The following is a 15,488-nucleotide window of genomic DNA, read 5'->3' as shown; positions in this document are numbered from 1 at the left end:
GGGTGTGTTTCTTTTCTCTCTTTCTACAATGGTCTTTCGAGCCAAATAGAGAATTAAATCTACACCCAAACGAAGCGGTCGTGTTTCCTTTCTCGCCCTTTTACAATATCATAAATAGATTAAACGTGTCCATTTTAAATTCGAAGCGCCCACAAGTATGCTATGAAAATGTTTACTAAAAATATGCAAATGTCTGAGTACATATGACTCTAACATGATGTGGAAACTAGTCTTTAGACACCCAAAGTCGATTTCAATTTTAGTTTTACTTTTTTGATGAAAGTAATGAGATAATAATAATTGCATATTTTTAGGCGGCTAGATACTTCAATACTGAAATTCAATTTTTCCTAAATCGATTTTCTCATCCCCAATGGCGTCCCCTTTCTATGCTAAGAGGCATTTGGTTATATTTTTCTATTCCATCTTTCTTTTGAATATTTTTGTCGAAAGAAAGCCTTGATCTACTCCTAATTTATTCGAGATCGCTTTGAGATCACAAGGAAAAAAACTTTGATGCTGCTTTCCATTTCGCTATTTTTTCAGTTCCATCATTTAGGCCAATTGCAGCTATGATTGACCTAAACAAGCGATACCTACAAACGTGTCACCTCGGTGACTGTGGCAGCATTGGCGGCCGTTTGTGGAGAACCTGCAGTGGAGGTGGCGGCATCTGTCTTCGGCTGGGGCAAATGGGAATAGTAACCCATTTGACATTGGTTGTGATGACCGGCGGCAGCGGCATGACTTTGATTGATCTGCATTTGGGCCATTTTTATGGCCTGCTGATGCTGTTGCGAGTTGGCACATTCACAGGGATTTGCCGACGGAGGTCCCGTACCGGGCGACGCCAATATGTCTTCGGCTGATTTGGCAGTTATGGTGGTTGTGGTGGTCGTCACCTGTTCCAAGAACTCCGTGGGTGGCGGGGCATAGTTCTCCACATCGGTATAGGCCGAGTATCGCCCATAGGGATTTTTCCGGGGTATGGAATGACGTTGTTGGGCAATTTGTAAATTGACAATGGGTTTCATGGCCACCGTGTCCAGATAGCCATAACCATAGCCATAGGCCCCCAAATTGGCAGCGGTCAGGTTATCCCAGGACTTGGGTTTATGGACATAGGCGGTGTTGGGGAAAATCTGGGCTGGCTGTATCTGGGTGGCGGTGATATGGTAACGCTGTTGGTACATGTGATGCATGTATTGGGCCTGATGTTGTTGGTGAGCCTGTTGTTGGGCCTGTTGCTGGGCCTGTTGCTGAGCCTGCTGCTGATGGTGGTGGTGTTGATGGTGCTGATGCTGCTGTTGGCTGTGATGATGGTGATGATGATGTGGTGTGGGACCTCCTTGTGGCTCTCCCTGCTGCTGCTGATGGTGATGATGTTGATGCTGGTGCTGTTGTTGTTGCTGCTGCTGATGTTGTTGCTGACAGGTGGACTGCCTTGATTTTGTGGAATGCTGCCTTGAGGCCATTCCTGGATTTTCACTATTCGGATCATAGAACAGCGTGTCGGTACTTATCGAGGTGGTATAGGAAGCCGTATCCGGTTGCTGGAACTCACTGGATGTACAGGAGTGTAGGCTACAGTGGCTGGCCAGCCCTGAGGCCAAATCAAAGTATCTCGACCTTATGCTACCGCTATGGGAATCACAGCCATGTCCTGATTTTTGATGTTGACTGGAAATCGATTGTTGTTGTTGTTGCTGCTGTTGTTGTTGGCCTGTACCATAATACTGATAATGTTGGGCAGCGGTATGATGATGCCCCGGCTCATGGCCGATATGGCGATGATGATGATGCCTTGTGGCCGGTCCCGGTGAGACATGACTCTGTGACTTGGGCCGCGGTGGCCTCTCCTTGGACTCACTTTCCCGCTCACGATCACGATGTTTATGCTTGTGACTGTGTTCCTTGTGATGATGACGGACATGCCGCCGACTGGGTACACATTGTGTGTCACAACAGGGACTGGCCAAATCATAGGCATCCAAACTGACATTATCACCACCGCCACCACCATTGCCCGAGGCAGCCAGGGCGGCCGTTTTGGCTGAGGATTTCCAACGGAAATCAATGCAGGGATTGCAGGAACGTCCATGGCAATGTTTGCCAGCCTTGGTGGATTTTTGAGCCGAACACCCCTCCTGTTTGGGTGGTATGGACTGTTGTTGTTGCTGTTGTTGTTTATTTGGTGGCTTGTGTTTCTCACAGGTCCTGGGCGGTGGAGCTGGCGGTGTCTGCGAAACACTGGCCCGCCTTTGGCTAGTGAAGTGCTGCGACGTCGGCCCCGCCGTTGTGGTATCACCCGACTGGGCCCGACTCAATGGCTCTCCTATTGTCACAAAACAATCACCACTGCTGGTGGTGGAAATCGAAGGCTTCAGGACATAACGATATGTGGGATCAAAATACTGATAGGACAACATATATTGGGCCGGTGGTGGTATTATTGTTTGTTGCGATGATTGACGAGCTATGTTCGTAAAATCTTCGGTGGACAAGGCTGGGCGATAGTAGGGTAAATTTATCTCAGTGTCTGTGGGAGAGTTTCCTGTCTCCGTGCCACCCTCTGTGGCAGTGGTGGCCTTTTTGCGGGCCGGCAGGCTGTGTGTCTTCCACTTGCCCTCCAGCAGCTCTCGTTCGCGCACACAGATCCTTTCCAGCTCATTCATTTTATTTTGCAGAAGATTTTGCAACTGGATATAGCGCATGTGTAAATTGACCTGCAAAAAATTCCAAAAAATTTATTTTATTCCCAAAATTGTTAAATTTTTTTGCCCCCTTACCTTCCGCACACAATCCTCGAAAAGCACCACCATACGCATCCTGGAATCACAACTTTTTATAAAATCCACCAGCGTCTTGTGGTCTGCCTTCTCCATATTTTGGCCATTTATCGACAATATCACATCTCCCTCCCGCATACCCGCCTTATAGGCCGGTCCATCATACTCCACATAGTCCACATAGGTTATCATCTCCACCTCCTGGTCCTTTTTGTAATGTATGCCATAACTTTGCAGCGTAAAGCCAAAGGAATCATTTTTCTTCTCGACAATTATGGTGCGACGTCGACGATCCTCATCCACTTTAGATGATAGAAAACGTTCCGATTTAACACGTCCCAAAATATGGGTCGATTGAGATAACTGCAAAGAGACAAAGGCGCACACATACATTGAAACATATTAGCTTTTTTTCCTTTTCATTGAAAAATGTGTGAGTGTGTGTGTCTTTGTTTTTTAATGTAGAACAAAAGTAAACTAAACAAAATGCCTTTTGGCTGGATGGCCTGCCAACACCACAGCAATCAACTTCTTTGTTCCACTATTCATCCATCCATCCAGTCAGCCAGTCAGCCTGAAGGCAGCTTGAAAACTCATTACAATCTGCTTTTCAAAACGCAAGAAGTAGAGAAAAATGCGGAGCAAAGAAATAAAACATTCAAAGTATCGTCACAAATAGCCCGCAGCTATGCAATTGCTAATTGTGGCAGGACATTTGCACAACAAGTACAACTTACTGGCGACCGACCTGCCAACCTGCCACCAACCAGCTCCTGTGCTTTACGGCTTTGTCAATGTGTTGAACTTTGAATAATGCAGGGGGAGACAAAGCAAGAGGAGACGACTCAAGGGAATATTTGAACTTCCATTATCGAAGATGTAACCTAAGTGGACACTTGCTGAGTTTTCAGCACTCATTATGGGGGTTGGTTGGCTAAAAGGAAATTCAATTGAAAAAGCGAGCAAAGATATGGGACACTTAAAATAAAATCCAAGAAATAAGAAGTTCTTTAAAAATAACCTTAAAGGATAAAGGTGGATAAATAATACCCTTTACAATTTCCTAATTGGAGGGTCCATAAGCAATTACATTTTTGGTGGTCCAATAATCCATGAAAAATGTTCCTTCGCATCTACGTTTGTTGGCCGATTACTCGAATAATTTTTAATCAATTTTTAATAATTTTTAATTAATGTTTGACCTTTTTTTTTGAGGTAGGTACCAGAGGGGTGGACCGATAAATTCCGCATTTATATCAGATCTTTGAGTGAGAGAAATATTTAGATATACTAAGTTTGAAAAATATCGATGACTCGTTTCCCGAGTTCTGAGAGATATAAGTATTGCAAATTGTGGCCCTTTGGGGGGAGGTACCGCAAGGTGTGGGCCGGTGTCCACCACCTTCACTTCAGATCTTTTGTTGGAAGAAATAATGACTTGAGTAATATTTGAAGATAAACGGATGCTTATTTCGTATTTTATGAGCGATTTGTTATTCAAAATGTTGGCCTATCTGTACGCCTTATATTTTTTTTAGTAAAAATATTAGGATGTCTGAAAAGTGAAGAGTCTCTGATGCTTTTTTCCGTATTTTATGAGCGTTTGGATCACTTAAAATGTTGACCTATTTGTGGGGGAGGTACAAAAATGAGTGGACTGATATAACCCATATTCACACCAGATCTTGTATTAACAGCAATATTGGAATGTGTCGAGTTTAGAAAAATTTGGACGCCGGTTTTACAGTTTGTGAGCGTTTTGGAAATTCAAAAATTTGACCCATTTGTGGGGGAGGTACAAGAAGGAGTGGACCTATATTTAGCATCTTCATATCTGATCTTGTCTTCGAAAAAATATTTGAGTATGAGGAGTTTAGAGAAAATCAGATGCCCATTTCGCATTTTATGCGCATTTTGGTTATTCAAAGTTTTCACCCTTTTGTGAGGGAGGTGGCAGAAAAAGGTGGACCGATTTAATCCATCTTTTCATCTAATCTGGTGTTGATAGGAATAATTGGGATAAGTTGATACTGAAAGTAACCGAATGCTAATTTCACATTTTTGAGTTGAGTTTTGTTTTTTAAAAATTTGGACTCCTTTGTAAGAGAGGTATCCGAAGGAGTGGACAGGTCTATTCTTAGCAGAAATATTCAGATGTGTGAAGGGGGAACCGTAGCGAATGCATATATCGCATTTTATGAGAGATAAAAGTATTCACCGTTGTCGGGGAGGTGCCAGAAGTGGTGGTCCGTTCTAACCTATCTTCATAACAGACCTAGATTTGGTGGAAATATTGAGATGTGCGAAATTTGAGGATAATCGAACTCTTATTTCACATTTTATAAGCTTTATTATTAATCAAAATGTTTACACGTTGTTGGAAGGGTGCCGGAAATATTGGTCCGTTCTGTCCGTTCTCATGCAAAATCTTATGTTGGACGAAATATTGAGATGTGCCAAATTTAAAGACAATCGGACTCTTATTTTACCTTTTATAAGAGATACGATTATTCAAAATTTGGACCCTTTGTGGGGGAGGTACTTAATGAGCAGATATTTTTTCACTTGACCTAGCTCTGAAACAAATATTAGGATTTGCAAAGTTTGCACAAAATCGAATGACCCTTTCTTTTTCTATGAGAGAATTGCTTATACCCTAAAACATATGTGGTAAGAGTATTATGTCTTTCTGCATATGTTTGTAACATGAAGAAGAAAGCGATGTAGACCCATAGTTACTTTTGTGGATCTTCATAGAATCACTATTTATGCATGTCAGTCCGTCCGTCTGTCTGTCCATGTATTCTTGCGAACAAAATGTACGTCAAATTTATTAGCCTATTGAGATGAAAGTTTCCAAACAATATTAAAATATGATCTGCATTTCGGCACATCCGACCGAATCCAGCCTAGAAGCAAGTACATCAAATTCGGAGAAAATCGGTTCAGATAGCTCCCGTATATATGTTTCATCCGATTTGGTATTTAAGTCCCCCATATTCGTAATATGTACCCCACAAGAATGATATTTGGTATCAGATACCGGATACAGCCCAGAAATACTTCTGCCAAATTGTATGAAGATCGGTTCAGATTTGGATATTTCTCCCATATATATCTTAAACCGATTTCGGATTAATTGTTCATCGAATGACCAATATCTGTCCAAATGTTCTGAATTGTGGTACATCCGACCGAATTCAGTCTAGAAGCAAGTACATCAAATTTGTTCAAAGTAGGTTCAGATATATAGTGGAGTGGCCATCTCCGATCTACAAAGTTTTGACCAAATCGGATATTCGCTTCTAAAGATATCGCGCGCTACGGCCAGACAGATAGATCAATAGAGACGGACATCGATAGATCGGTTCCAAATGTTCCGAAACGGATTTGGTCGAAAGAGAGCTAGCCATATTGGCCGTACGACCGTTCTGGCCACATCAAATGACACATTCTTTATGTAGCCAATACAATACTGGTCCAATACTCATAGAAAAAATATCCTAAAAAATTCACCTCAACGCTTGGTGGCTCATTAATCCTTGAAAAAATATTCATTAAAAATCCACATTGACTGCTCCTTTGATCCTTGAAAAAAATATTCTTTGAAAATCCACATTTATTGCTCCTTGGATCCTTGAAAAAATATTCTTTGAAAATCCACATTTATTGCTCCTTTGGTCCTTGAAAAAAATATTATTTGAAGATCCACGTTTATTGTTGTGGTGGTCCTTGAAAAAAACATTCTTTAAAAATCCACGTTTATAACTCCTTGAAAAAATTTTCCTTAAAAATCCACGTTTATAGCTCCTTGAAAAAATTTTCCTCAAAAATCCACGTTTATAGCTCCTTAAAAAATTTTCTTTAAAAATCCACGTTTATAGCTCCTTGAGTCCTTGAAAAAATATTCTTTAAAAATCCACATTTATTGGTCTGTTGGTCCTTAAAAAATATTCTTTAAAAATCCAGGTTTATAGCTCCTTGGGTCCTTGAAAAAAATATTCTTTATTGGTCTGTTGGTCCTTGAAAAAATATTCATTAAAAATCCACATTTATTGCTCCTTTGATCCTTGAAAAAAATATTCTTTGAAAATCCACATTTATTGCTCCTTGGATCCTTGAAAAAATATTCTTTGAAAATCCACATTTATTGCTCCTTTGGTCCTTGAAAAAATATTCTTTGAAGATCCACGTTTATTGTTGTGGTGGTCCTTGAAAAAAACATTCTTTAAAAATCCACGTTTATAACTCCTTGAAAAAATTTTCCTTAAAAATCCACGTTTATAGCTCCTTAAAATATTTTCTTTAAAAATCCACGATTATAGCTCCTTGAGTCCTTGAAAAAATATTCTTTAAAAATCCACGATTATAGCTCCTTGAGTCCTTGAAAAAATATTCTTTAAAAATCCACGATTATAGCTCCTTGAGTCCTTGAAAAAATATTCTTTAAAAATCCACGATTATAGCTCCTTGAGTCCTTGAAAAAATATTCTTTAAAAATCCACGATTATAGCTCCTTGAGTCCTTGAAAAAATATTCTTTAAAAATCCACGATTATAGCTCCTTGAGTCCTTGAAAAAATATTCTTTAAAAATCCACGATTATAGCTCCTTGAGTCCTTGAATAAATATTCTTTAAAAATCCACGTTTATAGCTCCTTGAGTCCTTGAAAAAATATTCTTAAAAATCCACGATTATAGCTCCTTGAGTCCTTGAAAAAATATTCTTTAAAAATCCACGATTATAGCTCCTTGAGTCCTTGAAAAAATATTCTTTAAAAATCCACGTTTATGGCTCCTTTGGTCCTTTAAAAAATATTCTTTAAAAATCCACGTTTATTGCACCTTTGTTCCTTGAAAAAAATTTTCTTTAAAAATCCAAGTTTATTGCTCCTTTGGTCCTTGAAAAAAATATTCTTTAAAAATCCACGTTTATTGCACCTTTGTTCCTTGAAAAAAAAATATTCTTTAAAAATCCACGTTTATTGCTCCTTTGGTCCTTGAAAAAAATATTCTTTAAAAATCCACGTTTATAGCTCCTTGAGTCCTTGAAAAATATTCTTTAAAAATCCACGTTCATTGGTCTGTTGGTCCTTGAAAAATATTCTTTAAAAATCCACGTTTATTGCTCCTTTGGTCCTTGAAAAATATTCTTTAAAAATCCACGTTTATTGGTCTGTTGGTCCTTGAAAAAATATTCTTTAAAAATCCAGGTTTATTGGTCTATTGGTCCTTGAAAAAATATTCTTTAAAATTCCACGTTTATTGGTCTGTTGGTACGTGAAAAAATATTCTTTAAAAATCCACGTTTATTGGTCTGTTGGTCCTTGAAAAAATATTCTTTAAAAATCAACGTTTATTGTTCCTTTGGTTCTTGAAAAAAATATTCTTAAAGTTTATTTCTCCTTGAGTCCTTAAAAAAATAATCTTTAAAAATCCACGTTTATTGTTCCTTTGGTCCTTGAAAAAAAAATATTCTATAAAAATCCACATTTATTGGTCTGTTGGTCCTTGAAAAAATATTCTTTAAAAATCCACGTCTGTTGGGCCTCGAAAAAGTATTCTTTAAAAATTCAAGTTTAAAGGTCTCTTGGTCCTTGAAAAAAATCCTCTTCAAAAAGTATTCCATTGTGTTGCATATGTATTTGTAAAATATTTTTGTTGTATTTAAATTTTTCCATTTTTTCCCTGACATTGTGTTGTTGTTGTGTCTGCACCTCAACAGTCCTTCTATACAATTTGTCTCCATCAACCAAAAAAAAAAAGATAACAATGCGAATATCTAAGAGGTCAACACGTAAAGGTTGTTGTATGTGGTTTGTTGTTGTTGTTTTTTTTGCCCAGGTAGACAGTGCAAAAAAACGTCACCTTCGTGCCGACAAATAATTAAGTTCAATATCAATGCAATCAAACTGTTGTCTACGCCATAAATGATTCATGGTTCTGGGGGGCTGGGCGAATAGATAAGGAGGTAATTTATTTCAGAATATCCATATTCATTTCGATTTCTATGGTTAAATGAAATATTGAATTATTTTGTTTTTAATATTCCCTAATTAGTAGTTGACCTTAATAAGTCGTTTGAACTAAATTATGTGTGTGTATCCAGAGCTTCCTGAATATCAAAATGATAACGACGTTAAGACAATGTTTGGCATTTCGAACAGTTCAGAGTAATTATGATTAATTAAACTAATCATCTGTGAAATAGTCTGAGATTAGCAGAACATTTCTTCATCTACATCTAGGTACTTCTAATGATTTCGTAAGATATTATCACAATATGAGGGTATTTCATACACACATACTATCTCAAACATAAGGAAGGATATGCAAAGGACATCATTTTAATTGCAGACATATTGAGTCTTTATGTTTGCTTTGTATTCTTGTGCATATGTATGTGATGCATGTGGGTCTTATACACACATATGTTAGTGATATATCACATGTGAATGATTGATTGAATAATTGACAAATGTTTTACTCATTTGTGTAAACCTTCTTTTGAAATTTTATATTAAATTTCCATTACCTTAATGAGTCAAAAGCTTGATCCTTTTGACTGAAATGGTAATATTTATACTTTGAAGGATAAATGATGTTTGCACAAAATTGGATGATCTTTTCTTGGCCCTTGAAAAAATATTCTTTGTTGGCCTGTTGGTCCTTGAAAAAATATTTTTTAAAAAACCAGGTTGGTCCTTGAAAAATATTCTTTAAAAAACCACGTTGGTCCTTGAAAAATATTCTTTGTTGGCCTGTTGGTCTTTGAAAAAATATTTTTTAAAAAGCCAGGTTTGTCCTTGAAAAAATATTCTTTAAAAAAACACGTTAGTCCTTGAAAAACATAGAATAAAATAAAGAAATATTCTTTAAAAATCCACGTTTAGTCCTTAAAATATATTTTTTATAAATCCACGTTTGGCCCTTGAAAAAATATTCTTTGTTGGCCTGTTGGTCCTTAAAAAAATATTCTTTAAAAAACCAGGTTGGTCCTTGAAAAATATTCTTTTAAAAAATCACGTTGGTACTTGAAAATATATTCTTTGTTGGGCTGTTGGTTCTTGAAAAATATTCTTCAAAAAACCAGGGTGGTCCTTGAAAAAATATTCTTTAAAAAAAAAACAATCACAAAAATCCACGTTGGTCCTTGAAAAACAATCACAAAAATCCACGTTGGTCCTTGAAAAACAGTCACAAAAATCCACGTTGGTCCTTGAAAAACAATCACAAAAATCCACGTTTGGTCCTTAAAGATGTGTACTTTAGAAATCCACGTTTGGTCCTTGAAAAAATATTCTTTAAAAAACCATGTTGGTCCTTGAAAAACCATCACAAAAATCCACGTTGGTCCTTGAACGTGTTAAAGATATATACATTATAAATACACGTTTGGTCCTTGAAAAAATATTCTTTAAAAAACCATGTTGGCCCTTGAAAAACAATCACAAAAATCCACGTTGGTCCTTGAAAAACAATCACAAAAATCCACGTTTGGTCCTTTAAAAAATAATCATAAAAATATACGTTTGGTCCTCCAAAAACTAATCAATACGTTTGGCGGCAAATTTGTTACTTTAGTCTATAACAATTTGTATACACATATTTGTACTAAAACAAGTTAAAAAGCAGTAAGTTCGGTCTGGCTGAACTTCGAACGAATTTTCAAAAAACACAATATCGATCCATTCCACCAAGCACCTCCACCACAGTGGGTCAACATTTCGAATGACTAATTAAATTAAAATTAATTAAAAATTTGACAGTTCCCAATATTTATATTAATCCAAGGTCTTGTGTGAAGATGGAATATTACGATCCACTCCTTTTGGTACCTCCCCCACAAAGGGTAAACATTTTGAATACCCATAAACCGCATAAATCGAGAAATTAACATCCAATTTCATTCAGGCTTTACACATCTCAATATTTCCATCAGCACAAGATCTATTATAAAGATGGTCGGGATCGGACTATTTCTTCTGGTACCTCCCCACAAAGGCTCAAAGTTTTGAATAACTAAAACGATTATAAAATCCGAAATAAGCATCCGGTTCTCTTAATATTTCACACATATGATTATTTCTACTAACACAAGATCAACTGTGAAGATGGGATATATCAGTCCACTCCTTCTGGTACCTTCCCCACAAAAGGTGATTATCCATGAAGCTCATAAAACGCCAAATTAACATACGATTCCATTCGGACTTTTTACATCTCAATATTTCCATCAATCCTATATCTAATATAAAGATGGTAGAGATCGGACCATTTCTTCTGGTACCTCCTTTCTTTCTTCATTTCTTCTGAACCCTATATGGGTTCAAAATTTTGAAAAACAACACGCTCAAGAAAAAAGCGGAATGAGCATCCAACTCTCTTCAAATTTCGCACATACAAGCATTTTTGCTCAGAAAATATCTGTTGTGAAGATGACATATATCTGCGAACCCCTCAAGATAACTCACCCACAAAGGGTCCCAATTTTTAATGTGTCATAACTTGTGAGACAAGACAGCGATTCTTTACAACTTGCTACATCTTAATATATGTCTCTCAAACAGAATCATGAGATGAATAATACTTCGGTCGGCTATATCGGGTATCTTACGCATATTTTAATGTTTGAAGGAAGTAGTCGATATTGTCCAAATCTGGCACTTTGCAATATTTTTGTATATCATATTTATTTAGATTCGATACGAAATGGACAATGTTGACCCATTCCATTGGAACCTACTCCACAAGTCAAAATATATTTATATAATCAAACATTGGCTGAGGGTATACATCAACCAATTGATGTTTTTAAATTAAAATTTCTTTAAAAATGTATGATTTTTTGTCAAGAAGTCCTAAAAAAGTCTTGTATAGTCCCATTTTTCCAGGATGGCCTTGTACCATTATATGAAAGCTACAAGAAAACCTGGACCTTTAAAAACAAATTTTTAACCAGAGGTAATGGTAGTTATTGCAAACCCAAAATACCGATTTTCACACAATTCAGTTGGAAATATTTGACTTAAGTCCCTAAAACGCAGGATATTGGAAATTACCGTTTTAGGGGAACTATAGGACAACTTGGACCCATAAAAAACTTTTTTTTTTTAACAGAGGTGACACAAAATATGAAATTTTAAACAATTTAACTAAATCATGGAAAACTGAATATCTGGAGAACGGGTGGGGGCATCTTTGAATTTTATGCTCATCAGGAAAATATCTACTGTATGGGATCTACGAAAAATATTTCGAAGAGTAGCAAACGGAATGACCAATTTAATATAACCATCGCCTTATGGTGGAGGGTATAATGGAAAGTCGCCCAAAACGACTTCGAAAGGTGGTAATTGTCGTTTTTATCGGCAGCAAAGTCGTCTCTTCAAATTCTCAACACTAAAACTCGATTAATCGTAAGACGATCTACCTATCACTAGTTTGGGTTTAATTCTTGTCCTATAAAAATGAAAAATATTTTTTGAAAATGAAAAACATTATCTTCAGAAAATTTTATATTTCATTTATAGAAGTGTCCTGTGTAAATTTTCTTAAGACAAGAATTGAACCGCTGATGGTGTTACGTCCCTTTTTTAAGTTTTAAAGGGGTTTCACCTGGGTCTTCAGAGAAATAGTCCAGAAACAGGATACACCAATTTCATAATCATCTTATAATCATTTTCTTGAATTGCGTCTAAATTAAGAAATTAATCCCCACCTTAATACTCTTATCTATTCGTCTACATTTATTTTTTTTATGTGAAACAAAAGATTATATTTCTTATAGATTATCCGGAAACATATGTACGGAGGTATCTATTCACTGAACTTATAATTGAATTAAATATCATAATGGTTGGTTGGCCATCGACCAGGCGATGGTTAAATAGTGCAAAAAAAGAAAGAAAAACATGCCAAAGTATTAAAGGGGTGGTAAAGGGGCGAAACTCCAATTTATGGCTTGTGGAAGAGCCACAAATGAAAAATAGAAGAATAAACAACAACAGCAACAACAACAGCAAAATTTGCAGTCAACTGTGACACAATGTCAAACACCTACGATAAATGATGGGCCCAGCTGGTTGAATGGACTAAGGGCTAAAGGATGATACTACGCTAGGGTTATGGTGGAGAATGGCGAGGCGGTATTAATTAGCTGGCTGGCTGTGTATAGCTAATGGAGGAAAGTTGTAGAAAAAAAAAACAGAATTTTAATAATTTACCTGGGCAAAATCCAATTCTTCATCACTGGCGCCCAACGTTTTCAGCTTGAGTCGACCCAAACTACCGGTACCCATGACATACTGAGTTGTATTGCCATTGCCATTGTTGGAACGTAAACAACCACCAACGCTGGTGGACATGTTTGTAACAGCAGCGATGCTCTGACAACTACTGCTCATAGCATTGGCAGTGGCCATGGTCGGGTTGGATGGATGGTTGGTTTGTCACTCAGTCGTTTGTTGGAGTGTCAGTTAAGGGTGCCGATGTTGCTCTTAGCCGATTGTTTTGATTTTTATTCTTGTCTTGTCTCACGTCGCTCGTCTTGCTGTTGCTGTTTGGCATACACGACACTGTTGATTTCCGGATTATTCCTGTTTCAGATTAGTTGTGTGTGCGGGGTATGTACATTTTAATATACATACATAACGCATATGTCTGTGTGGGGAATGTGCGAGATTTCGTATCCTTTGATCCTGCTATTTTTTTTTTTTTGCATAGCTATTGATTTATGATGGTGTTATGCTGCTGACCATCCACCAACACTCAACGACGGATGGCCATTTTCATCATCATCATCGATTGGCCGGGTGATTTATGGGAAGTAGGGTAACCCCATTTTCCTTTTTTTTCATTAGCATTTAATTAATTTGATTATATAATTGCATTTCCACTTTGTGACTCTAATCAACACTCAGACACTCTCACATAACTTGAACTCACTGAGGAGCGGGGGGGAAGTTGCGGAGGTGAAGATTTTTTCCACGTTCAGGATACACAAAACACAAAAAGTACCGGATGAAAGTGACCCAACGAAATAATGCAAGACGTAATCACTTAAATCTCTACATATTTTGAAATCTTTTCAAATGGCCCCAGCAGCAAACAACCGAACCGAGCAATGAACCCCCAAAGCCATAGGAAACACACAATTTTTCTTTGACGTTGCTTTTGATTTTCTTTTCGATTTTCTTGGCGTTTTAGATGCCTTTTTTTGCCTTCCCACTAATTATTTATTAATTTTCCTTCTAAAGATAGCAGGGTATTTAAAATTGTTTTGAAATATTTTAGAAAATTCTTCTTCCGATACATTCGATTTATGCCGTGTATTTAAGAGAGAGTTTAGCTTTCAACTGTTTGTTGGGGGGGCTTTGGATTCATTCGAAAGCCATTCAATTCAGTTTAGATTTCCATAAGCAAATCAACCACCATTGCTTTGGCCATGGCTAACAAAATGTAACAACAAAAAAACGAAATGTCACTGAAACAAACTTTCTCTCCCACATACACGTGTTCTCTTCTCTCTCTCACATGTGTATTTCAATGCTATACTCATTTTGCCATTCAAAACAAACGGAAAAGGAAGTCATTTTGCATGGCCCGCTAGAACAGCCAAACGGGCCAAAGGGGGGAATTTTTTTTAATATGATTCCCTAATTAAAAAAATCTAAAGCAAAACTTTGTAACTTTGTTTCATATTCAACCTCACCAGTCATTCATTCGTGACGAAAGAACGAACCACCGAACGGTTACGCTGATTTGAATCTAAACAACACTCAGAGAATACCCAACAGAGGTTGTTTGGCACGCACTTTTTTATAGGTAATTTCCATTTTTTTAATTTTTATTATTATTACGGTAATGCATTCAACGTTATCTCTCTCCCATACACTCGGCATATGTTACTCTCGATTTCCTCTCACAAAACATCTGGAGTTCTCTCTCTCTTTTATTTCGTATAACAGACGTTGTTGAATGCAATATTGTTTTCGGGCATTTTTCTGCACATGAATAGACACACAACCATATGTTTGCTGTCATCGTCACTCACTTGCTCACAAATACTCACACACACACACATGTTACCTTCCCTTAGCATAGAGGAGAGAAAGCAACCGTTATAATTACCTTTAGTTTCATAGCCATGAGCTTTGGTATGTGAGGCAATGCCCACTATGTTTTTAAATTAATTGTTGGGTTGGCAACGATATTGTGTGCAGTGTTGCCAATCATTGTAATATGTAATTGTGTGTGATGGCAACTTGGCAGTCGTTACAATTAAATCTTTGAAAAAATTAACAAAACATTAAAGCAACAAAAAAAAAAAAAAACAAAAAATAAAAAACACATTGTGGATTTATTGGAGAACTCTTTGGAGATTTTTGGGAAGAACTAGGCCATTTTAAAGTATGCTATTTTTCCTCTTTTAAAAAGTGATCACAAATAATAGCTAAAAACCCCGAAATGACAATATTAAAGGAGTTATGGCCATTTTAAAGTATGCTATATTTCCTCTTTTAAAAAGTGATCACAAATAATAGCTAAAAACCCCGAAATGTCAATATTAAAGGAGTTATGGCCATTTTAAAGTATGTTATTTTTCCTATCTAAAAAAGTGATCACAAATAGTAGCCAAAAACCCCGAAATGTCAATATTTAATATACAATATTAGCTAAAAACCCCAAAATGTCAATA

The 15,488-nt window shown here is 36.9% G+C and overlaps 1 protein-coding gene across 1 annotated transcript; it reads right to left on the bottom strand.

Annotated features, from left to right (window-relative positions):
* Positions 1-220: 220 nt before the first annotated feature.
* On the bottom strand, positions 221-13,447 carry LOC101888942 (probable nuclear hormone receptor HR38). Its single transcript, XM_059119851.1, has 3 exons — positions 13,015-13,447; positions 2,790-3,152; positions 221-2,726 (listed from the first exon to the last, which is right to left on the bottom strand). Exons 1-3 carry the CDS (start codon positions 13,210-13,212, stop codon positions 597-599), a joined length of 2,691 nt encoding a protein of 896 aa, XP_058975834.1. The 5' UTR covers positions 13,213-13,447; the 3' UTR covers positions 221-596.
* Positions 13,448-15,488: the final 2,041 nt, after the last annotated feature.

Source organism: Musca domestica, unplaced genomic scaffold (assembly GCF_030504385.1).
Source record: "Musca domestica strain aabys unplaced genomic scaffold, Musca_domestica.polishedcontigs.V.1.1 15, whole genome shotgun sequence".
NCBI lineage: Eukaryota > Metazoa > Arthropoda > Insecta > Diptera > Muscidae > Musca > Musca domestica.
This window is presented reverse-complemented; position numbering and strand designations above follow the sequence as displayed.

Excerpts from the sequence above, each read along its gene's own strand:
- LOC101888942 (XM_059119851.1), bottom strand. The coding sequence starts at position 13,212 with ATGGCCACTGCCAATGCTATGAGCAGTAGTTGTCAGAGCATCGCTGCT. Across the intron at positions 3,153-13,014 it reads AAGAATTGGATTTTGCCCAG|TTATCTCAATCGACCCATAT; the intron begins GTAAATTATTAA and ends GTCTCTTTGCAG. Across the intron at positions 2,727-2,789 it reads TCGAGGATTGTGTGCGGAAG|GTCAATTTACACATGCGCTA; the intron begins GTAAGGGGGCAA and ends AATTTTTTGCAG.